The sequence below is a fragment of the Hevea brasiliensis genome, chromosome 15 (genome assembly GCF_030052815.1).
Source record: "Hevea brasiliensis isolate MT/VB/25A 57/8 chromosome 15, ASM3005281v1, whole genome shotgun sequence".
Taxonomy (NCBI): Eukaryota; Viridiplantae; Streptophyta; class Magnoliopsida; order Malpighiales; family Euphorbiaceae; genus Hevea; species Hevea brasiliensis.
The window spans coordinates 75,683,790-75,708,623 of record NC_079507.1 but is presented as its reverse complement, the minus strand read 5'-3'; the positions used below and the strand labels follow the sequence as shown (position 1 = coordinate 75,708,623).

Below are 24,834 nucleotides of genomic sequence, written 5' to 3'. Positions count from 1 at the left end.
GAGCTAAATAGTGGATTAACTCCCATATATGTATTGATGTGGTATACTAGGTGTGTGAGTTATTCCAAATTAACTTCTCGTGCGAATATTGAGTGAATTATTTGTGATGGATGTGTATTTCATGGTAAGATTGCACTAATTTGAGATAGTATGGAAATTGCATTTATAATCAATATTTAAACTCTTTGAGTCGAACTTTCATTCCTGTTCAAATACTTTTCCTAGGTTGTAAGAGGAGCGAGAGTCTAACCTGCGTTTTTTTCGCAAGTTGTTATTATTAGTTTAATAATTTATTGTGTCTATTTATTTATTTATTTGTTTAATTATTAGAATTTTACTGTGGCATTTGTTATGAATATTTTGTATTATTTAGTGAAAAATTTATGATATGAGATGGTTTATACATGGTATGGGTCAGGACTGAATTAGACTTTCCTAATAAGGAATTTCTGATAGATATTGGATTGAATTGGCCCAAGTAAAGTTATAGTGTTTCATTTTATTTCAGTATGCATGTTGAGTCTTGATTTTGATCCTGATTATGGGTTTAGAAATAATCCTTGAGGCCTTTATGCTAACCCAAATCCTAATGTCAATCCAACTCGTGAAACCGAGTCATGATATTTTTGGCCAAAACTCCCCCTCACTAGCCCTGGCTTTGAGGGTTTTTTTTTTTTAAAGAGCATTTCTGATTAAAAGAGCATTTCTGATTTTAGAGACAGGACATACGGGGTATCATCTTTCAATCCTTTAGTTTGAGATTGGAATCTCAATACCGTCGCATTTTGTGCAAGAGAAACTGAAAAAGCACAATCTTGCAACGCTTTTAGCAGCCCCTGGGATGTGAAAGTAATTTCTGCACAACTATTTGAAGAGGGAACCGCAGAAGCATGAGAAGGAAGTAAGCATCATATGTACGAACCGTTGATACAAGCACGCATGCTGCACATACTACGACAAAAAAACTAATTACAAAAATCACTTAAATTTTTTTCATCATCTTCTGAAAACCTTATTCAAAAATTGTAGCAACTGTAAGTTCAAAACAATACATAGATCAATACACCATAAGGGGTAATGACTATCAATCACAAAGCCTCTTCAAATATCTCTGAATATGTAATGCCCCACATTAAAGTCAACACTCAAGATCATTCTTTGGCTGTTCAGTACGGGAACACGGTTTCGTAGCCAACTTAACTTTAGGCTGGGAATCCTGATCGTTAACAAATTCATATGATTAAAAACAAAGAACATTGTGGAATAGGGTTCTCTTTCAGGACTGAAGGTCCTAATATGCATCCCTTCATTTCAGGTTCATAGCTCCATCAAAGAACTCCCAATCATCTCCAGTTTGAGTTGTGGGAGATAAAGAACGTAAAATCAGGATGGTTTACTTGCAAACGCTTAAGCCAGTTGTCAGCAGCCCGCAACAGGGAATTGACCTTTGGACATCCATAAACTCCATTTGGGTTCCAAAATGAAACTTTAAACTTGTAGGAAGCAAGACCAAATGTATGCAAAGGTAGCTTGAATGACATATCAGCACCTGGAACTTCCCTAACACTAAAACCGTGAAGGTGCATCTCTTCGGTGTTCTGACCTGTACCAAACAACCACATCAAACCCCCCATAAGAATGCATTCAGAAATAAGCAGTTCAAAATCATCACATGCAAGCGCATATGCACATAAATGTAAATATGCAGAGAGAGAAAGGAAAGAAAGAAGAGACGTACTTTGAAAGGGTGTTGATAAAGAATGGAAGGTTAAAAAGCAGGCATCCAGATTCTGCAGCGTTTGACCCACGGGGATCCTGTATATGGGATACCATGCAACAGCAATCCAACTTGAGGGTGACAGATCACAGCTCCTATATGTCTTGAGTTCTGGAAACTGAGTCGCAAGATCTGAGATCTGCATATTTGCAACATGTTAGTCATGATGATATGGGGACAGAGGCGAATAGAAAACCATGATAAAAGCATGTTAAGTATAACAAAAGTTAGAAACTTGCCTTGTCAGCCAATGGTTCACGAGTAAATGGTGAAGCATGCTCCATGTACTCAAAAATAAGCTGACCTGTGGGATTGGAAATTTCACATTCATCACTTGATGAACCTCTGACAGGTTTATTTCTCAGTGAGAGTCTATTCAAACTCTGAATATTTGCATCTGTAATATTTTGCTGAATCCAAGAGCCCCAAGCACCATTGTTTACTCCCCTCTCTGCTCTGTAGTCACTGCTACCATCACTACTGGTTTCCCTGGATGACTCAGCATCACTTTCCTCACCAGGCCTCCTGTCAAAGAGCAGAAACAATATAACGCATGCATCAGGCACATTTACAAACGAATATAACGTTCACACCTTAGGAAATTTTAAAAATCATTTACCAGTCAAATGATCGTTTCTAACAACAAAAAGGACAAGTCAACTATTTGTATTGCATAGACATTGAAATATTTCAAGAAACCCAAAAACAGATCAATTTTGAAAATAAGGAAAAAACCAGAGAAGATGGCAACTTCTTTAAGATGACAAACATTTTGAAGAAAATTAAATAATCCTATTATTAGTGAAGATGGGACCACATTTAACTCAAAATCGTTTAGAATGGAGAAAGAAAATCCATATAGCCGACCCAAAATTTTTTGGATAAAGGCTTAGTTGAGTCGAGTTGACTATTAGTGAAGATGGGACCACAGAGAGGCAGCAGCAGTGATAGAACCACCCTCATAAAGGGATAATGTAGTGGAACAGCGAAGTTTACATGTATACGCCTTTATTGTACAACCAATAAGAAGTGCGCATTATTTCCCAACTGAGTACAAAGTAAAGCATAGCATGAGCAATTACAGTGCCCACAACAGCAGATTATCTACTGAGAAAGTTGATTTAGGGCTTGTTTGACATTGTTGTTAAAATTGCTATTGAGAAAATTACTTTTTTAAAAATACTAGTTAAAGAGCATTAAAAAATAATTTAAAATTAAATTTGATAAGTTTTAATCATAAAAATATTAAAATAACAAAATAGCTTTTTTCAAGCTGCTTTTTTTAACCACATCTAAATAGTACGTTTATTCACAAAAGCAATTTGGGCTCTCCAAACTCAATGCCAAACAGGCACTTAGTATATTCACAAAAATGATAGCAATATTTTATTTGATTTAAGTGAAGACACCAAGAAGTGTATAATTTTGAAATGCATATTGATGTTTCAAACTCACATTCAAGTTCCCAAAAAACTGAGCCAAATTTGTGGTCTATCTGTGTCAAATTTCCACTCTATAAAATCACTTCACAATCATAAAAGGCCCAAGGAACAGAAGAAACTTCTGTGAAATTGACCAATTAATGCAATCCATTATCCATGATAAATAAAATAAAAAAAATTCAGGGAAAAGAAAAGTATTTAGAAACACACTAAATTTAAATTAAACTTGTAGAAACATATTATAGACACCTTTGGCATTTCTTGTCAATCACAACGTTTCCTTACCAACATAGATAATAGTTACAACATAATGACATATGCATCTGATACAATTTAGATGGGTAAAACCATACAACAGATAATAGAAGAATCAACATTTAGAAACCATAATACAACCAAAATGCAAATGCTTGCTACAAATGTCATTAACTTTTGTCTGCTGCATTGCCAGGTCAATTTAACTCTTAAACCCACCATGTCCATAGAGCAATAATATAAACTCCTCAAACCATATTACAACAGAAAGAACACTGGGAAATTAATCAATCATCCAAATGCTTGGAGCAAGTAATTTGAATCAAGGGGGGAGAGAGATAGCAATATCATACATTGGTCAAAGAAACAGCAAATTCACACCAGTCAATCAACACATGTTACAAAGTGACAATGGAAATAGGCACATTAACAAACAAGAAGAATACGACGAAGTAAGAATAAAGACAACATGGCTCACCTTAGCCTTGGACAGGGTCTTGATGGGTCTATATACAGCTGAATGCCAGACAAGGAAGGAACATAGTACTGCATAACAGTTTCGCTTCCATTTAACAGAAGGGGAACACCCGCACCATACGCACTCCACTCTTTAAAAGATTCCCATAGATCACCCAGCATATAGTAAGGGTAATACTCTGCTTCACGATTTCTCCATCCCATAATGCTTGTCTACAAAGCCACCAATTCCATTATATCAGCTCCATTTATGATTAGATAAACAACATAAAGAACATTCCATTATTTGTGAAGGTTAAACAAGAGCTATCCAATTAACTGTGCTAGTGAGTGCCAAAGAAACCATTAAACATCATGACGCCCTAATAGATGATATGGAACAATTAACAAATTTAATATTCCTAATAGGCATTTCTCAAGTCACTCCTGATAGCGAACAGCAAGAATCAGAAAAGAATCTAATTTCAAACCCTAATTTTCATAATGCAAGACCATTACAGCACAACTATCGGAGTAGTTCAAAAATCAGGCATCAGAATCCAAAGAAGACGTAAGAATCAGAAATTTCATTTCCCTATCCTCAAAAACACACAATACACGTACCCAAAAGAAAATTCAATTTCTAATTATTAATTACCTTTGGCAAATATTGGGCAGGAACCACAGGAGTAGTGTACTCCAAGAACCGATCTAAATTTGTTGAATTACCCTCGCCCCCTACCCGTGCCGAAGCCGAACAATTTGACATCGATGAGGACGAAGATAACGAAACACATTGATCTGACTCCGCTCTCTTCTCCATAGCCGCCGTACAATTCTTGGAAATCAACGACCCCTGCTTCTGCCGCTGGTCCTGCTTTTGTTGCTGCTGCTGCTGCTGCTGTTGTAGCTGCTGCTGCTTTCGCATCGCCGGAGAAACATAGAATCGGTTCTCGCCGCGGGCTCGGGCAATCGAAACCCCACCGCACCCCGACATTGTACGAAACCTACGAAGAATCCGACAAAAACAATGTCGCTGAGGAAGAAATTGGATGCGAGGTTTTCAGTTGTTGTTGCGCTCAGGAGGGTTTTTATTGATTACAAAGATGGGTTAGAAATATACAAAATCTCTCTTTCTGTGAGGGTATATATATATAGGGGGTGGCTGAATAGGGCAAGAACGGAGAGTGCTAAAGTGAAAGGTTTAAGCGTGAGTAGTGTTTGAGCTTCCTTTGGATTTTGTAGAGACGAAGCTGAGACTCTTTAGGCTCTGTGGGTGAGAAATTGGGCCAAAAAGGGGACGAGAAGAATCCAGAATTTTTTTTCCTCTACGTGAAATATGTGGGTGTTCCAGAGAAATCCTAGTACCTTCATATTTATCCAAACCACCCCAGATTGGTTCAGGTTTAGATTCGAGTCAGATTAGAATCGATTCAATCCAATCTAAAAATTAAAATTAAATTATTTTTTCTCTTTTAAAATTAAATAAATTAATTTAAATCAAACTAAATTAAATTTTAGAGAAGCACTGCAATTCAGATTTTCTTAATCCTATAAAATTAAAAACATTTACTTCAATTTAAAATTAGATAAAAATCGACCCGCAACTCAGCTATATATTAAGGTATTGGTTATGGGATTTATTATTGGATTTAGGTTCGGTCCAAGTGGAAAGTGCCCGGTTCGAATCATAGCGTGTTTGGTTGCACAAGGGAATATGCTCCACACCACAGTTTATACTTTAGACAGCAATAGCAGTACCATTGTTTTTTTTTTAGCATGATTAAGATAATCCAAGATGGGGAGATTGACTAAATTGAGCATCCACTCTAAAATGTAAAGCCAGAAGAAGGGACATGCTTGTAAATTTAAAGATATGTGATTGATGATGACATAAATTTTAAATTAAATAATGGGATTTGTCCATCCGTTAATATACTTAAATTATTAAATTAATAGTTTAATAATTGAGAATTGGCTTTTTAATGTAAGAAATATAAGATTTAACTGTGGCAATTTTATTTTAAAAATTTTGTATATAATAATGAATTGAAATAAAAAATTATAATTAAACATTAGTGTTCAAATCTCATATATATTAAAATTTCTTTTTCTATATTTAAAAAAAAAAAATTAAAAGTAAACTTAATAAGTGAGAAGAGGTGGTGAAGCACTTGTGCTGCATTTAAGCATCATCTAACTCAAATGAATCACTTTCTGAGAATTACATTTTTCAAAAAGTAAGTTACATAATTTAAAATAATAATTTATTTTCTATTAAATAAATAAAAAATATTCTTTCACTTCAGGTAGTAGTTACTTGCTGTATCCTAAATACTTAAAAATGCTTATCTTACCTACTCTAACCAAATAAAGCTTTAAAAACTATTTACTGTTTAGATTTCATTTCATAAATGTAATATTTTAATTGTATTTGATAATTTGTAATATAAAACTTAATTATATCCAAAAATATGGTCCTAGTCATCTAGAAGGGCAGGAACTTGGGTAGTCCGCTTTTGAAAAAAAAAAAAAAAAGAAGTCCAAGTTGGCGACGATGAAATTATTATTTATTGGCATGACTTATGACAAGCTACTGGGAATTATTTATTTTTGTTTATAATAAGTAGATTTCAATAAGCCAAGGCTCTACATTTAATCAAATTAGTCTTCTCGGGTGGTTTGTTTTGAAAGCTGAGAATTATGGGAGTCATCTTATATGAAGGGCAGGTTGCCAGCAAAGTCCCACCTGCCAAACTGTTCAAGAAGTTTGTTCTTGAGAGCCTGACCCTCCTCCCCAAGGTCTTGCCCCAGGCTCTTGAAAGTGTAGTCAATCTTCAGGGAGATGGAGGGCCTGGTACCATCAGACAAGTTCACTTCAGCAATGGTCAGTTCATTACACTTCTCTTTATGATATCTTTCTGTTATAGTTATATTAAGACATTTAAATTAATGTTCCTGCAGGGAGCTTTGTGAAGGAGACGGTTGACGCCATAGACAAGGAGAATTTCATATTTGATTACTCTGTGATTGAAGGTGATCGTTCCTTCATGAGTAAGGAACTTGAAAAAATCTGTTTCCAGATTAAGATAGAAGCCTCGCCTGATGGAGGATCCATCTGCAAGCGCAGCAGCAAGAGCTACGCTCGTGAGGGAGTTGACGTCAATGAAGAGGAAATTAAGGCTGCTCAAGAAAAGATTATGGAAGCCTTTGTAGGAATATTCAAGGTTTTTGAAGCTTATATCTTGGCAAATCCTTATGATTAAATATATTTATTAATTTTCATGTTTTACTAAGCTCCATTCTAGAAACTATTTCAATTTTCTTTTCCTTTTATCTCCCCTAATAAAACAATCCAAGATGACGAGATTGAGCATTAGTTGACCTCCATAAGTAATTGTGAACCCTTATTTCTATCAGATATGTCATAGAACATCTTCCAAAATTGAAACTCTATCATGTTGAAATAAATTATTTCTGGATAAACTCAATTACACATTCATCAGATATTTTTGAGCAAGCAAGCTTGACTATAAAGGCTTGGAAAGAGGCATAATACTGCCCCGAGACTGCACAAATTTTGAGTAAAATAACAAAGAAATCCAATAAATAAAATAGCATTGCTGGAAAATATATTCATCTAAAGTAGTGTCCGTCTTCTTAATGGCTTCAAGCAGCATCCATGCTGGAACCATTGCATCAATCTTCTGATTAAGGCCTAATGCCAACGGCTTTGATAGTCAGTCTGGTTTTTCTTTTTTTAATTTAAACTGAGCGGATGATGATGATGATAGGTGATTGTTTGCCCTTCAAGTCTGATATACTATTTCTGAAAATAGTCTTATCATATAAGATAATTACAAATTAAGAATTGATTATAATTAAATATATGGATCATAAATTTGTGTACTGTTGGTCATTATGGCTTGTTTAAAATGAAAACTCAAAGCTGTAAATGAGGCTGGATGCAGAAAGTTTATATCCAGAGAATCAGATTGCAAATATGTTAATAAATTGAATACACTTTTATTCATTTTGCTATACAAGTAAGATGTAAATATGGGAAAAATCCAAGAAAGAGAACATTTGTTAGACCCAACATGAGGAGCCTTCAAGGGAGAACATGTTTACAACTTGTATTGATGTTCGTATAATTGTTAGTTATTACTAACAAGAAAGCTAAGCCCCCAAGTTCACAATTTTTGAAATTTTAATTAGTTTTTAATCCATATCATTGTTTCTTAGCAAATTAGTTTTTAATCACAAAATTGTATCTCAGTAAAGGAAAAGGACAGCATTTGGAATCAGCTATGCATTAAGCATCTGTCTCAAGAGTTGCTTTTCTTCTTCTGTTTCGAAGGCTTCATATGCCTATGAGTTTTAAATCAGTGATAGGAGAGTCATTTTCAGATAAGTGATGTAACCAAAAAAAACAAAAAAAAGAAAAAACTCATACAGACTCGATATCCCCAACAAGTCAAGAAATTGCAGGTGATATTTCCCATAATCATTAGTTAGCATCAATCTATAAATACATCTGTTGTTTACCCACATTTTCTCGCCTCAGAACGGACTATCAATCAATCAATCCTCCTCCCCCACCTGCTCCTTTCTGTGCTTCCTTTTCTTGCTATTTTCTAGGATCATGGGAGTGGCAGCTTATGACCTGGAGGTTACCTCCCCTGTCCCTCCAGCCAAGCTGTTCAAGGCTTTTGTCCTTGACAATGACGATCTCATCCAAAAGGTTATTCCCCAGGCCATCAGCAACGTTGAAATCCTAGAAGGAGACGGAGGACCTGGAACTGTCAGAAAAGTCACTTTCGGGGAAGGCAAGTATATTACGGAAAGAACTAGAAGATATATATTTTACCCGCCAATTTGTGTAACAATAGTCAATATATGCATGCCTGTAACAAATCTGAACAATCCATCCTTTGCAGGTAGCCAATTCAAGTATGTGAAGCACAGAATTGAAGAAATTGACAAAGAAAATCTTATATACAGATATAGTGTGATTGAAGGCGATGCATTGATGAATGTGCTTGAGAAAATCTCTAACGAGATCAAGTTTGAGGCATCTGCAGATGGAGGATCGATTTGCAAGAACAACAGCACCTACTTTACTATTGGAGACTTCGAGCTCAAGCAAGAGCAGATTAAGGCTGGCAAAGAAAAGTCCTTGGAAATTTTTAAGGCTGTTGAAGCCTACCTCTTGGAAAATCCTGATACCTATAACTAGAATATTATCTTGTGCCTGTTGGAGCTGGGGCTTTGATTATTTTGGTTTTCTCATCCTGCAGGAAACTGCCTTTTCTCTAGCTCCGAATAAATTTCTGTCGTAAGCGTCAGTTCAGCTGTGGCTTGTTATTTTCATTGGAAAGGAGTCAATTGTGCCTGACTTTGAATAAATATACCTGAATTATCACGTGATCAGCTATTAATTCCTGGCCAAATATGATTATATATATAATATTAGTAGTGTTATAGTGGTTTCATTGTGTTGAAATTGATAACAAGGACAATTTCTTTATAAAATAATTAAAAAGGGAAAAAAAAGATCCACCTTTACATCTGGAAGTAATAAATGTCCAAAGTATGTCCATATGAAATCTCATTTTCCTGAATGCAATGCCTGCTCCAGTTTGGGTGTGAAAAGAAAATATTAAACTTCTTTTAACCATTTCATGGTCCTCGCCAATGCAAATCATTTCACAATTTACAGATAAATTTCACTTATCATTAATGCAAATCATCCTTTGAAATTTTGATTTATAACTTAAAACTTAATCACTATGCGTCTTTTTTTTTTTTTCAAGTTACCACCATACATCTATATTTTTAAGCGGACTACATTTCCTTCGGCATTATTTAGCATCTTTCCCATTATTTTTTTTTAATATAAGTTAGAACCTATCAGCCACATCATCTGTCTGCTGCCATGTCAGCACCTGAATGCCACATCAACCTCTCTCTCATAAGACCACTGCCTGAAAAACATGAGGAATTATTAGGTGCACCCGATGCATATACACCTTCTCTCACAATCATGTAGGACCCATTTTCTATATAATAGGAATGACCCACTTTCTGTGAGAGAGGGAGCACTATTTTTTAGTGTACCGGGTGCACCTAATAATTAGCCGAAAAACATTAGTATAGCATCTTGTTCATTCCCCTGTTTATAGACCACCTTGCAATCTGGAGAATGATAGAGAGATGAAGTCCTTGATAGAAACTAACAAATATATTCACAAAAAGGGTGAATCTTTTAAATTTCCTGACACTTTCAAGCTCTTAGGACATTAAAACTTTGATGCTGCAACCATCTGAAGTGTGAGATTTTGACAATAAATGTGTGATTAAAAAAAGAAAAATTAATCAATGATATTTAACTGAATGGTATTAGAGTTGTTTTCAAGACTATAAAGTTTCGAGTTCAAGTACCTAAATAAATCAAAAAGAAGAATTAAGACAAAAAAAATATTGATCCTTGTCGCAAGGTGTTTTGCGGTCGCCTGGACGAACCTTCACCGAAGTGGGAAAGAGTGAGGAGTCGCCACTTTTATTTTGAGGGAAATTAAAGAAAACTATTTGTGAAAATAAATTAAAATGAAACCACTTCAAGAACAGAGATTCTAGGTTCGGGGTCCGTAAACGGGTGGGGAAGGTGTTAGGCACCCTACCTCGTCCCTCGATGAGGGTAAGCAAATTTAATTTCAAGTTCTTTATAAACTAAAATTAATAGTTAGGAGGGTTCGAATGGAAATGTTAATCCTTTTGGTAAAAAAGAATATTTGATTTTTCACCAATTCGGTCTACCCAGATACACGAATAAATGAGATGACCCTTAGTGAGTTGCTGTCGCGTATTAGTTTTATTTTAGGGGGGGTCATTTTACGTATTTGTTAAAATTTGATTTGAGAATCGGATAAGAACTCTTCTCCGATCTCCTTTAAATAGTCATGAAAATTTTGGTTGAGAATCGGATAAGAACTCTCCTCCGATCTCTTTTAAATATTTATGAAAATTTTGGGTTTGAGAATTGGATAAGAACTCTCCTCCGATCTCTTTTAAATATTTATTAAAATTTTTAGGCTTGAGAATCGGATAAAAACTCTCCTCTGATCTCTTTTAAATATTTATTAAAACTTTTAGATGAGAATCGGATAAGAAATCTCCTCCGATCTCTTTTATTTTAATGGGAATCGGATAAGGACTTTTCCGACCTCTCGAAATTTGATTATAGCTACACATCACAAGAGCCTAATACTAAGGGTTCTGGCATTCAAAGATGCCGGGGATCGGAATAAGGATTCTTTTAACTCATTGGTACCTCGTGACTAGACAGGGGATACCAGACTGAATTTTACCGACCTCCTATGTGGTCGCCTTACCAGTACCTTTTGATACCCGATCTATTTCATTTATTTATCTGAGATTTGGTTTTATTCCGCCTTATGACGTCTTACCCAATTGTCTTCTGTGTTAGTCTAGTTATTCAACTTTACTATTTTCCTGACTTATTATTCAGACCTTCTATTATTTTAAAGAAACACTTAAGATACAGTTACCTATATTTTATCCAACTACTTATACGCTACTCAGGACTAGAACTCTTGCATTTAGAAGTAACAAAGATTAACAAAAGAATGGACTGATTAACAAAGAAGTAAACTCGAGAATAACATTCTTCGTGTTTTTTTTTTTTAACGCAATATAAACTTGGTGAAAATTACAAACATAAAAATAAAGGAAATACGTAAAATAAAACGAGCACTTGATAAAGCAGCGATATAAGAACTCACCTGTAGGGAGCCGAATCTACTGAACTAACTACGGAATCATAAAACGTAATAGGACTGCGGGCTAATAGCCTGAGGACTAAGGTTCGCCTTGAAATGAAGGATACTTTGCTAAAATGCAGTCAGGTCAAAATAATAACCGAGTTTGAATGAAGTTGAGCTTGGACAATGGGAGTGGAAATAAAGATAACAAAGACAGAAAGTGAGAGTGTCACAGGATAATGAACGAACTGAAAATGGAGAGTTTCAGTATTCAAAAATCCTTTTGCAAGAAAATACTTCAGAAAACTGGTTTCAAAAGTTTTTCTTATGAAAGCTAAAAAATAGCAGAGTAACGAACTGAATTAAGTTCAGAGTCCTTCCGCTATAGTCACTACCCTCTTTTTTTCGTCTCCCTTGAACAGTTTTCATGCAGGTATTTATAGGAACCGGGTGATCCCCATGAAGGGTCAGGATTTATTTTGAGGGAGATGGAGGGTTAGGATTTTAAAGGACATTTTCTGAGGCTCGGGAATTAAAGAGAATCATAACGACCGGCTGAGATGCCTTTCAGAATATTTGTCCTTCTCTCTTCTAATCTGACAGCCCAAAATTTTCTTGTCAAGGGTGATCCGAGGGCTGGGAGTGAAAGGCGCTGGTCTTGTCGTCTTCTTCTTTGATCCAAGGGCTCTGGGCTCGTCCTTACAAGTAAGATCAACGGTGGAGATTGGGATGTACAGCACTGTCATGACATACTCTGGCACATGTCAGTAATGCGGGCGATTTTGGGGCATGCGGTGGAGATTTCGTCTGCGACGCTTTAACTACCTCGGCTCTGATTATGACGACAGTTAGCGAGAGTTGTCTTATTCCCTTTTTTTTCGGACCTTCCCTCTCTTCTGGTCTTTTTAACATGATCCTTTTCCGATCTCTCATGCTGGGCTCCGCTCTTCCGACCTCTCCAACTCCGATCTTCTCCTTCATCCGGTCCGGTTCAGTCAAAGCATTTATTCCTTCGATTTCCAAGGCATCTGCTTCGTTTTCTGCTCGCAATAAATGCTCGGATTTTCCCTATATATATATACCTTCAACCGGGAAGCCCCCCCCGCATTTGATTTTCTCCTCTTCCTTCTCACATTTCCTGTTCTAACTGCTCCAGCAGTAGTCCCGGCCATGATAGTGGCTTTTGATCTTTTTTCGATTGTTCTTTTTATTCCCCGACTAAAAATTTACGATCTCGGTGATCGGGAAATTATGATAACCTCATTTGATGACAGTGAGAGAACCGGACTAACTTACCAACCTGGATCGAGGACTTCGATCTAGTCGATCTCGAATCGTTCGACCGATATAATCGGCGAACTGACTTCGGGCGAGAAGACTGCTAATATTCCCCTTAACATTGGTGACTGTGACTTGAAGTTCATTTGGCTTCTCACCACATTGGGTGTCCCGACAGCGGCTCGGTTCCGAGCAATAACATTGATGACGACCTCTCTCATCTTCATGAGAGTCATAATCCCCCCATCTGAGCTGTACATCTATCTGATGTCGATGGCTGGCCTAACACATCTTTTGATTCAGCCACGAGACTAGGCTTTGACATAGGTCTTTATTATATGGGATGTACTGTCGATCTCTAGAGATCGCCCAAATGATGTAACTTGACTTTCAATGTAATCTGATCTCTAGAGATTGCCCAAATGATCTAATCCGACCTTTAATGTAACCCGATCTCTGGAGATCGCCCAAATGATGTAATTTGACCTTTTGTAAATAAAATTTATTTCGTCAATTATCATTTTTATTATTATTGCATTGATTATTTTCCGATCTCTGATGTGTTTATCCGATCCGGTTCCTAACTGAACAACCTTTAACCGATCTGCCTTAATTCACCGATCTATAATTAGCCGATCTCTTTTATTATGGAATTTCTGGAATATTCGTGAGACGTGTCAGAAAAGCTTGCAAGTCCCGCTAACCGATGCACCGCCTGGAACACTGTGAGCATTAAATGCTCAGACGGGTATAAATAGGGCATGGGTCAGCCAGTTGCTCTCTTATGTCATTTTCAGCATCCCGCGAGCGATTCCAAAATTCTCTCGATTTCTCGATTCTTAGGCACCGATCAAGCTCAGTGGGGTTTTGATCCTTCTTTTAGTTTAAATTCTCTATTTTCTTTGAAAATGAGCGGCGCCGAGGGTCAGAGAGCGGCAAGCCCCCCTTCCGTTCAGATCTCGTGGTCGTATAATGAAGTGGAGGTGGTCGGACCAAGTGTGCTACCTGAACCTCCAAAGGCCTCTGTTCTAGCTCGGGGGCAAGGAGCACCATCAAGGCATGTACATTCTTCAGGGAGAGAAAATCTTCCCATGGACGAACTGCCATCAATCCTTCAAGAAACTGACCTGCAGTCGTTCAGCCAAGAGTATAACATTCGGCCTGATTCATACGAGCTGATTAAGCGTCACGGCGATCTTCGTGCCGATCACTTCTTCGAGGAGAACGATATGATCATGGTATACGAAGAACAATTAAAAGCCGGGCTGTGGTTCCCTCTTGATGACTTCTTCAAGGAAGTTTTAAAATTTCACCAAGTGTGCATTGCCCAAGTTCACCTGAACTCGTGGCGGATCCTAGTAGCCTTCAGAGGCCTCTGCCGAGCTAAGGGACTCAGTCCTACAGCTAAGGTATTCGCCGAACTACATAGGTTAACTCGTAGAAAGGACGACGAGTATTGGTTCTTCCAGGCGAAGCCACATTGTGGGCTCTTTACCGATCTGCCCTCCTCCCTGAAGAATTGGAAGAATCGCTTCTTTATTCTGAGGAGCAAAATTCCGAATGGCTTTGAGGGTTTCCCTCGCAGTTGGCTGCACCAGGGCCCCTTACTTCCGAAGCGCATCACCCTGAATAGGGAAGAAGGCCTGATGGTGATGGAACTGAAAGATCAGGCAGCCAGAGAGAAGTTCTCTTGTTTGGATGCAGTGACAGCCAAACTGCATTACTGGACAATGGAGTTGATTACTGGCGAAGATCGCGGGCTTCAGCTCTCTGACCTCGGCATTGGTATTTTCTGTATCTCTGATCTTTAGGCCTTAGCGATCTCACTGACCTCTTCTTTGTGCAGGTATGGCAAGCGGCGAGGCTTCCAAGGAGAGCCGAAAGCGGAAGAGGGAGGTCTCCCAGAAAGTGCAGGAGATGAAGCGTTTCGAGCTGCTTCAAACGCCCAGTCATGATCCCGAAGAGATGCAAGGAGGCTCGTCTCAACCCTCGGGACCGCTGGTCATAGAAGTGGTCCGATCTCCTCCTCGCTAAGAAGAGCCGCCTCCACCTTCTCCAGTCGCTTCGAGTGCAGAAGGGGGTCCTTCCCAACCTCGTGTGAGGACCCTTGCCCGTGGCGCTCAAGTTTTGATCCACTCGCTGGAGAAGAACCGGACTGTTCGGGAAAATCCGGGCTTGGCCAAGGTCTTGGGGGCCTCGATCTGCCTTCAAGAGGATCGGGATAGGTTATCCCTGAACAATCTTAATGACATCCTAACCCGGACAATGAGCCTGAATGTGGAGAGTTTGGTGAACCAGTACATAGTCCGGGAGAAGGCTCACCATCTCAGTAAGGAGGTGGAGAAGATGGGTCACGAAGTGGCTTCCCTCCGATCCCAACTTTCATCCGCTCAGAACTACATATCTGAAATTGAGGGGCGAATGAAGTTCTACGAGGATAAGCTAGCTGAGCAAGCTCAAGTTCTGGCCGAGCGAGCTCATGTCCTTGAAAAAGTTCAGGTGCTCTGAGCCGGTGAAGTTGCTCACCTCACTGAGGAGCTCAAAGCTAAAGAAGAAGAGGCGGTTACAAGGGAGGCTGGCGCTTATGTGAACGCTCATAGGGATCTCTTAGCCGAGTTCAAGAAGCGATATCCCGAGGAGGACTTCTCTTGGAAGGTAGATCTGGCTCCCCAGGACGAAGGTGAAAATAGTGAGGAGGAGGCTGAAGGTGAGAGAGGGAGTGACCAAAATGTAGATCAGGCTGGGGGATTGACCTGTATAAATTTTAATATGAAATGAAATGAAATTCCCTTTTTGTTCAATGATTGGATGTGATCGGAAAGTCTCTAAATTGTATAAGCACTTGATTGTCTGAGCATATTAGAACAACATCTAAAAGTGATTATTAATCTAAGTGTAAGAGGTCGGAAAACACAATAAGCATGAGATCGGCTGGGAACCAATGCTAAACGAGACTTGATTAAAATTGAAAATTTGACTTGAACACTTAAGATCGGGATCATCATTGAACCGTATCGAAACCTTAATTTTATTATTCCCAAACTTTTAAATGAGAGATCGGCAATAAGACTGGTGGCACGAAGGCCTAATGTTGGTTCAATCTCGTTTGACAAGAAAAATCGGAAATATAATTGACTGATCAGGGGACTTAACAATTGGTTTGAGAGATCGGTGAGGCTTTAAATGATATGGGGACTTAGTATTGATTAGATTCCTTTTGAGGAGAGATCGGAAATGTGGTTATTTGGCAAAGGGAGACTCAGTGTTAGGAATCGGTTTCAAAGTTTATTGATTTCATGGTTCGGCCAAAATATGGTGTCGACAGCTGCCCCTCTTTACATAATTTCTACTAGAAAAAAAATTTCCGTGTAGGGATTATGTAAAGATTCAGACCCATATTTTGGACGATTAAAATTTGAAATTTGAAATTAAAGTCAGGAAACTAAAACCCACTTGGGTCGGCACCTTGAGGCTGGTAACAGGAAATTAAAATGCTAGAAAATTAAAATTTTAGGCTTTAGAATCGGATAAGAACTCTCATCCGATCTCTTTTAAATATTTATTAAAATTTTTAGGCTTGAGAATCGGATAAGAACTCTCCTCCGATCTCTTTTAAATATTTATTAAAACTTTTAGATGAGAATCGGATAAGAACTCTCCTCCGATCTCTTTTAAATATTTATTAAAACTTTTAGATGAGAATCGGATAAGAAATCTCCTCCGATCTCTTTTATTTTAATGGGAATCGGATAAGGACTTTTCCAACCTCTCGAAATTTGATTATAGCTACACATCACAAGAGCCTAAGACTAAGGGTTCTGGCATTCAAAGATGCCGGGGATCGGAATAAGGATTCTTTTAACTCATTGGTACCTCATGACTAGACAGGGGATACCAGACTGAATTTTACCGACCTCATATGTGGTCGCCTTACCAGTACCTTTTGATACCCGATCTATTCCATTTATTTATCTGAGATTTGGTTTTATTCCACCTTATGACGTCTTACTGATGCATACATTTTGCATAATCATTTAGGTTTAATTTCATAGCCATTTTTTTTTATTATTAGTCATTTTTAGCTAATTTCATTAGTTAATTAGTTAGTTTTTCATAATTGTCGATTTTGGATTAATTTGCAATTTTTACTTTGTTTTGTAGGAAAAATGGTGTTTTTGAAGGACTGAAGAGAAATTTTGCCATTGAGGAGTGACTTCTACAGCTAAAGATATCAAAAACAAGTTTTCAAGCTGAAATATGCATTGACCAAATTGTGCATAACTTGCCGCATAAGCTATGCAGATCTGCATAAGGAGAAAAATCACTGTTTTAATACCTGCCGAAATGTGCATAAGGAGACTGCATAGCTTATGCACATTCACGCCTCCCTTATGCACTCTCACGGAATTGTGCATAACCTATGCACCAAGTCATGCAGTTTCGCATAAGTGAACCAGAACCAGTTAAAATCGCATAAGGGATGCATAACTTATGCAGTCCACTTATGCAGTCCCATAAAGAGTTCATTAATGAGCTGGCAGAAGATTCCCTCAGATAATTCCTCCTAGAACACACCATTTTAGGGCTCCATGTCAGAAAAATGCTATAAATAGTCTCATTTTCCCATTTTAGAAAAGGGGAGACAAGGAGCAGAAAAGGAAAAGAGAAGAGAGGCAGAATTTGAGGAGTCACTTTCACCTTCCACACCATTTTCAACCAAGATTTGCAGATTTCTTTCTTCCCTTATATTTTTCTACATTTCTAGTGTTTAATTTCTTATTCCTTAGCTTAGATTAAAGCTTTATTTCCATTTAAACTCAATATATCTTGAAAGCATTATGGATAGTGAGTAGTTTACTTTTGATTATGGAGTAAGGGTTGTAATATTTGAGATATTTTGAGGATTTTGATTGGGTAATCCATATTTTGTGGTCTTAATGAGTTTTATTCATTTCTTGTGTGCTTAATGACATGCTTAGTGTAGGATCCCATTAAGTGATGTTCTTAATCCATGGTTGAAGTACCGAAAGGAGAAGACCCTGTGATAGATAATCAAGAAATTGGACTTAATTAACTTAAACCTAGAAATAGGCTAAGGATTAAGAGGATTCACAGATTAATTAAAGAACTTAATGGGTCTTAATTAACTCTAAGTCCACGAAAGTAGGATTAGATTGATTAAGGCACTCTTTGTCTCACTCGAAATGGAATTCAAAGGATTTAAGAAATAATCTCCTTAAAACCCATAAGTTTCATAAGATTGGATAACCAATTTAAAATCCCAAAATAGCTCGAATATGAAATCCCGAACTCCGGAATCGCCTTTTTATCATTGCTAATTTTCAATTGAATTTAATTGCTTGCCATTTTAAATCTTGCCATATTTGAACTTGCTTATTTCAATTTGATGAAATTTTAGTTTAGTTAATACATCATTAGATAGATTATTCATTTTGCACATATAGATTTCATACTCCAATACCCATTCAATCTATTGTTTTAATTTTGAAATTAGTTCAATTTAGTCAACTTTTTATATCAAAAATTCAATCATTAACACAACTCCTCGTGGGAACGATATCTTTACTATATTACTTGTACGACCCGTGCACCTGCGGTTGGGCCACATCAAGTTTTTGGCGCCGTTGCCGGGGAGTTGTTTGTTTAATATTGAATTCTTGATTATTTTAGTTGTTTTTAGTTTTATTTTGTTATCTTTTCATTTTGTGTTTGTTTGTTCTTTTTCAGGTACTTTTAATCTTTTATGAGAAGAGCTAGAAGCACAAGTGACACATCCTTATTGTTCAATCCTGAAATTGAGAAATTTTGTAAAGCCAACAAGAAAGAAACCAGAAAAAGGAAAGAAGCCTTGAGAGAAACCGAAATTGAAGCAGACATGGCTGATGAAAGAATTAGAATTGGTGTTGGTAATGCTGGAAATGATCGAAACAATGAAAATGCAGCCCAAGGGGAAGAAGTTGTTAATGCAAACGTGCCTAGGGGAAGTATGATGGATCATGCTTTTCCTCGTTTTGATGACTTGAGAGAGAGCATAGCAAGACCAAGAATTGATGCAAATAGTTACAAGATGGATTTTGGAGTTCTTCAAATGATTCAAAATTCTCAATTTGGAGGACATCCTTCTGAAAATCCACACACACATCTGAAGAAGTTTGCTATGATTTGTGATATGCAAAAACAACCTGGAGTGTCTGATGATGCAGCAAGATTGAAGCTATTCCCATTCTCTTTGAAAGATAGAGCATTGGATTGGCTTGACTCTTTACCTCACAACTCCATTACAAATTGGGAGCAACTCACTGATGCATTTCTTGCACAATATTTTCCACCTGGAAAAACTCAAGAATTGAGGAATCAAATGACAGTTTTCAGACCAAGAGAGGATGAAACTCTTTATGAATCATGGATGAGATGGAAGGAATTAGAGAGACTATGCCCACATCATGCCATTCCGAAATGGATAATAAACCAGAATTTTTACACAAATGTCACTCCTACAATTAGAGGGATTATTGATGCTCAAACAGGAGGAGAATTTATTATGAAGCATGAAGATGAAGCTTATGAGCTATTGGAGAAAATTGCAAAGAATACTCATCTTTGGAGTAGTCCAAGAGGACCAGCTCCAACTCAAAAGAGGCAAGCTGCTGGGATGTATGATCTTGATCCGTTCAACATGATTAATGCAAAGTTTGATGCACTTACAAATGTTTTGGCTAAGAAGATGGAAGATTTGAGTATGTTAGTTAGTTCATCATCATCATCTGGAAGTTCACAACAAGTGGCTTATGCAGAAGGAACTACCAGCTGTGGAGTAGATTATGGAGAACAAGCTGCATATGTTAGTAATTATGAAAACAAGCAAATGGGGAATCCTTATTCTCAAACTTACAATCCAACTTGGAGGAATCATCCCAACTTTTCATGGGGAAATCAGCAAAGTCAAGTTCCAAATCAGAATTTTCAACCACAACAGCAGCAAGGAGTTCCATATCAGCAAAATAGGCAACCATTGCCTAATTTTCAGCAGAAAATATGAATCCTCCTCCAAAACAAAGAAGAACAAAGTTCCACCACAGAAGCTTTATTACAACAGATTCTTGCTAACCAAAATAAGCATGATGAGGAGATGAGAGAGATGAAAGCAAGGCTAGAACAGATGCAGACACATAACAGAATCTTTGGAAAATCAGATTGCACAACAAGCATCTTCCTCAAGTGCCAAGTCTTTTGGAAAACTACCAAGTCAACCAGAAAACCCAAGAGAGCAGTGTCAAGCTATTACTTTAAGAAGTGGGAAAGTTGTAAATGATGAGAAGAGTGAAAATAGTGAGAAGAGAGAAAATGAGAAAGAAACTGATGAGAGTGAAAAACAAGAGAGTGCAGAAAAATGTAAGGAGAAAATTGAAGAGAAGGAAGAGAAGTATATACCTCCTGAGCCCTACAAGCCACAGCCTTCCCTTCCCACAAAGATTTCAAAAGCCAAGCTTGATAAGCAATTTGTGAAGTTCTTAGAGGTTTTGAAGAAGCTATATATAAATGTGCATTTTATTGATGCTCTTTCACAAATGCCCTCTTATGCCAAATTCTTGAAAGAAATTCTCTCAAACAAGAGGAAACTTGAAGACCATGAGACTGTAGCCTTAACTGAAGAATGTAGTGCTATCCTCCAAAGGAAACTTCCTCCAAAGCTCAAGGATCTAGGGAGTTTTTCAATTCCATGCCACATTGGGGAATCATGTTCTACAAAAGCTTTATGTGATCTAGGGCTAGTGTTAGCCTTATGCCCCTCTCCATTTATGAAAAGCTCAATATGGGAGATCTTATGCCAACCCACATTTCTCTTCAGTTAGCTGACAGATCAATCAAGTATCCTGAAGGGATTTTGGAGAATGTGCCTCTGAAGGTTGGAAAGTTCTATATACCTATTGACTTGGATGAGTTTTTCTTGGATGAACAACTTTTCTCTCTTGTTGCTAAACTACCTTGGTATGCAGACTTTGTGAATTATCTATCTTGTGGAGTTTTACCTCTAGGTATGAAATGGCAACAAAAGAAAAAGTTTTTGCATGAGGTGAAGTTTTATAGATGGGATGACCCTTTACTCTTTAGGAGATGCTGTGATGGTTTAATAAGGAGATGTATTCCTGAAGAGGAGATACAGAGTATTATGCATCATTGCCATGCTTCTGATTATGGAGGACATTTTGGAATCTCTAAAACAGCTAGTAAAATTTTGCAAGCTGGTTTCTTTTGGCCAAATCTTTTTAAGGATGTGAGGAAATTTGTGTTGGAATGTGATAAATGCCAAAGGAGTGGAAATTTGTCAAAAAGAGATCAAATGCCCCTAAATAATATTCTTGAAGTGGAATTATTTGATGTTTGGGGAATAGATTTTATGGGGCCATTTCCTCCTTCATTTGGTAATAAATACATCCTAGTTGGAGTTGACTATGTGTCAAAGTGGGTGGAAGCTATTGTAACTCCAACTAATGATGCTAGAGTGGTAGTGAAATTCTTGAAGAAATTTGTCTTGAGCAGATTTGGAGCTCCTAGGGCTGTAATTAGTGATGGGGGTTCCCATTTTTGTAATAAGCAATTTGAGAGCTTAATGAGGAAGTATGGTGTAGTGCATAAGATAGCTACCCCATACCACCCTCAAACTTCAGGACAAGTTGAAATTTCTAACAGAGAGCTCAAACATATCTTGGAGAAAACAAAGGAACAATTCTCGGAAAGATTGGTCTATCAAACTAGATGATGCTTTATGGGCATATAGGACTGCCTACAAAACCCCTATAGGAACTACTCCCTTTAGGTTGGTGTATGGTAAGTCTTGTCATTTACCTGTGGAGCTAGAACATAGAGCATATTGGGCCATTCAGACCTTGAATTTTGATCTTAAGCAAGCTGGTGAGAAAAGGTTATTACAACTTAATGAGCTTGAAGAACTGAGGATGGATGCTTATGAAAATGCCCGTATTTACAAAGAAAGAACTAAAGTTTGGCATGATAAGCATCTTAGGAAAAAGGAATTCAAAGAAGGTGATTTAGTTTTGTTGTTCAACTCTAGATTGAAATTGTTCCCTGGAAAACTTAAGTCAAGGTGGACTGGTCCATATAGAGTTTCTAAGGTTTTCCCTTATGGAGCAATTGAAGTTTGGAGTAAAAAATCTGGGAATTTTAATTTCAATGTGCATAGATTGAAGCATTACATAACCGAGACCCAATAAAGGGAGCAAGTCGTTATAAGCTCTCCAATCCTCACCTTTTTCACTGAAATTCATGAAGAGTCCAGCTAAGGACTATAAATTAGCCCTCTTGGGAGGCATCCCAAGTCCTTTTATTTTGCTTTTGCTGATTTACTTTCATTTTCATTGATTTTGTTTTTATCTTAAATCTCCCCAAATTCAATTTTTGACATTGTTAAATTTTGTCCCTTGTAGATGTATTTCAATGAAGAAAGGCTGGTGAACTGTTGGGGAAGTGATTCTTAACTTGAAAATTTTATCTTTCAAACTCTCCCAAAAATTGATTGATTTTTGCTGCATAACCTGTGCAGGAGCTGCTATCTGGTTTATGCAGAGGAAAAGTGAAATCTGCAGCAAGGAAAAGTCTGCAGCAGATAGATTCTGTCCTTGGGCTGCAATCTGGTTTATGCAGAGGAAAAATGAAATCTGCAGCAAAAAGGGTGTCTGCAGCAAATGGCTTGTGTTCTTGGTGAGGTTGGGTGTGTAACTTTTAAGTAAATGTGCTTTTAATGTTAATATGGTGGTAAGTGAGCCATTTTTGCAGTTATGAAATTATCTGGGTTGTGGAATTCAAGGTGGACAATATTGCATTTTTCTTGGCATGACTTGAGGAGTTCATCATTTGTGAATAGATACAACTTTATGCAGATTTTATTGAGTTTTAATGTGCTAAATGTTGATTTGCAGAATTTGAGTTAAAATGGCATGGGTCACAAATGCCTTTTATGCAGGATCCATCTTCTACAAGCTTGTGTGATGCATTTTTGATGAACTTTGTATATATTGATGTGTTTTTGATGAAAATTTTTCATGATTTATGCTTTATAGAATTACATTTCTTCATTTTAGGGTATTTTTCACACTTGCAAATCATGTTCCATTGCAATCTTAATCTTGTTGAATTGTGCATAAGCAACTGCATAGCTTATGCAATCCTGCATAACCACAATTTTTGCCATTTTCATCCCTGTTGCAAAGTGCATGAGAAGAGTGCATAGCTTATGCAACTCTGCATAGCCTAATTTTGTCAAATTTCATATCTTTAGAAACTTGCATAAGCAGAGTGCATGACCTATGCACATTTGCATAACTTCAAATTCTTCAAATTCTTCATTTTCTCTCTCTGCCGAAGTCTGCATAAGCAGAGTGCATAACTTATGCACTTCTGCATGACCAGAAACTCCAAAAATTCAAACCTGCCGAGGGGTGCATAAGCAGAGTGCATGACTTATGCACTTCTGCATGACCAGAAACTCCAAAAATTCAAACTTGTCGAGACCTGCATAAGCAGAGTGCATAACCTATGCACTTCTGCATAACCACCTTCCACAAAAATCAGAACCCACCGAAACATGCATAAGCAGAGTGCATGACTTATGCACAACTGCATAACCACATTTTCCAAACATCAAAACCCACCGAAATGTGCATAAGGAGAGTGCATGACTTATGCACAACTGCATGACCACCAACCCAAGATTTCAAAACTTGCCGAACAGTGCATAAGGACAGTGCATGACTTATGCACTTGTACATGAGCTATTTCTCTGAAGTTCAAATCATTCTGAAACATGTATAAAAGAGTGCACAGGTTATGCATATATCACTTTTCACTTATGCAGTTTCTACACAAACTCGATTCAAATCAAATTTCTTTTCGGCAATTCTCTCTTCCCTCCTCCACCTCCCGATATCCCTGCTCACCCCTTTTCCCCCACGACCTCAATTCCGGCATACCCTTTTTCTCCACTCGCATTTTCGTCGGATAAACCCTAACTTCTCCCTGCATTCTCATTTCCGCCCTCATCTCCTCCATCTTCACTATCAAGAACCATGGAGTCGCCTCCCCATTCCCGTCCAGCTTCTCCTCTCGAGGTCTCGCCATTGTTAACGATACCTCCCAATCCCGATTCCCCTCCACAAGCGACACCCCCACCACCTCCCACAACCACCTATAAGCGGAAAGTTAGGTCGAAATCTGTGCGACCAATGTCCTCTGCCCCTCCTCTATCCAAACGCAAAGAACCACCTACCCCATTGTCGGAACCACCACCCAAAAAGCCAAAAACTCCAGCCTCCACACCCTCTTCCAGCAAAAAGACAATTTCAGTAGCTTCACAAGTATCAAAGCTACCTTGGCCTCTTCCTGATACAATTCAAAAAGCAGCTTTTAAGAGACTCAAGGATAGGAGGGTACAACCCACTAGGTATATTTCTGCCGATTCTCTACAATCTCTTGGTTTATTTGACAATGTAGTTGCATATCTTGATGGTATGGGTTGGATGGAATTTGTGCATAAGCAGGAGATAGTTTATCCAACTCTAGTTTTGGAGTTTATTTCTTCATTCTCTGCTACCCTCAAATTGCATGATGTAGACCATAAGCCAATTATGAAATTTAGATGTTTGGGGCAAAATAGAGAGCTGTCATTGGACCAATTTCATAGCATTTTTGGTTTTGCAATTGATGGGTTATTTCGGGTGCCACATACTGGAGTAGAGGTAGCCAACAAGGGTATTTGGAATGCTGCACAATTCTGGAGAATCATCACAAACCAACCTCAGACTTT

General features: G+C 37.7%; 3 protein-coding genes, 1 long non-coding RNA gene and 1 other non-coding gene across 5 annotated transcripts; 2 read left to right on the top strand and 3 right to left on the bottom strand.

The window, feature by feature from the left end:
- Nucleotides 1–969: 969 nt before the first annotated feature.
- LOC110660254 (uncharacterized) lies at nt 970–5,282 on the bottom strand. Its single transcript, XM_021818487.2, has 5 exons — nt 4,589–5,282; nt 3,953–4,164; nt 2,017–2,302; nt 1,739–1,916; nt 970–1,603 (listed from the first exon to the last, which is right to left on the bottom strand). Exons 1-5 carry the CDS (start codon nt 4,925–4,927, stop codon nt 1,344–1,346), a joined length of 1,275 nt encoding a protein of 424 aa, XP_021674179.2. The 5' UTR covers nt 4,928–5,282; the 3' UTR covers nt 970–1,343.
- Nucleotides 5,283–6,533: 1,251 nt separating this feature from the next.
- LOC110660255 (major strawberry allergen Fra a 1.08) lies at nt 6,534–7,309 on the top strand. The gene is made up of 2 exons (XM_021818488.2): nt 6,534–6,817; nt 6,895–7,309. The coding sequence occupies exons 1-2, from the start codon at nt 6,634–6,636 to the stop codon at nt 7,194–7,196; spliced, it is 486 nt and encodes a 161-aa protein (XP_021674180.1). The 5' UTR covers nt 6,534–6,633; the 3' UTR covers nt 7,197–7,309.
- Nucleotides 7,310–8,396: 1,087 nt separating this feature from the next.
- LOC131173889 (uncharacterized) lies at nt 8,397–8,924 on the bottom strand. The gene is made up of 2 exons (XR_009144194.1): nt 8,801–8,924; nt 8,397–8,707 (listed from the first exon to the last, which is right to left on the bottom strand). It is a non-coding gene; the product is annotated as an uncharacterized LOC131173889 (long non-coding RNA).
- LOC110671137 (major allergen Pru ar 1-like) lies at nt 8,576–9,355 on the top strand. Its single transcript, XM_058136544.1, has 2 exons — nt 8,576–8,759; nt 8,871–9,355. The coding sequence occupies exons 1-2, from the start codon at nt 8,576–8,578 to the stop codon at nt 9,167–9,169; spliced, it is 483 nt and encodes a 160-aa protein (XP_057992527.1). The 3' UTR covers nt 9,170–9,355.
- A 10,001-nt stretch (nt 9,356–19,356) lies between these two features.
- Nucleotides 19,357–19,463, bottom strand: LOC131174186 (small nucleolar RNA R71). Its single transcript, XR_009144434.1, has one exon. It is a non-coding gene; the product is annotated as a small nucleolar RNA R71 (small nucleolar RNA).
- Nucleotides 19,464–24,834: the final 5,371 nt, after the last annotated feature.

Excerpts from the sequence above, each read along its gene's own strand:
- LOC110671137 (XM_058136544.1), top strand. The coding sequence starts at position 8,576 with ATGGGAGTGGCAGCTTATGACCTGGAGGTTACCTCCCCTGTCCCTCCA. Across the intron at positions 8,760-8,870 it reads AAAAGTCACTTTCGGGGAAG|GTAGCCAATTCAAGTATGTG; the intron begins GCAAGTATATTA and ends CATCCTTTGCAG.
- LOC110660255 (XM_021818488.2), top strand. The coding sequence starts at position 6,634 with ATGGGAGTCATCTTATATGAAGGGCAGGTTGCCAGCAAAGTCCCACCT. Across the intron at positions 6,818-6,894 it reads ACAAGTTCACTTCAGCAATG|GGAGCTTTGTGAAGGAGACG; the intron begins GTCAGTTCATTA and ends ATGTTCCTGCAG.
- LOC110660254 (XM_021818487.2), bottom strand. The coding sequence starts at position 4,927 with ATGTCGGGGTGCGGTGGGGTTTCGATTGCCCGAGCCCGCGGCGAGAAC. Across the intron at positions 4,165-4,588 it reads CTGCCCAATATTTGCCAAAG|ACAAGCATTATGGGATGGAG; the intron begins GTAATTAATAAT and ends GTGGCTTTGTAG. Across the intron at positions 1,917-2,016 it reads GTGAACCATTGGCTGACAAG|ATCTCAGATCTTGCGACTCA; the intron begins GCAAGTTTCTAA and ends GCAAATATGCAG.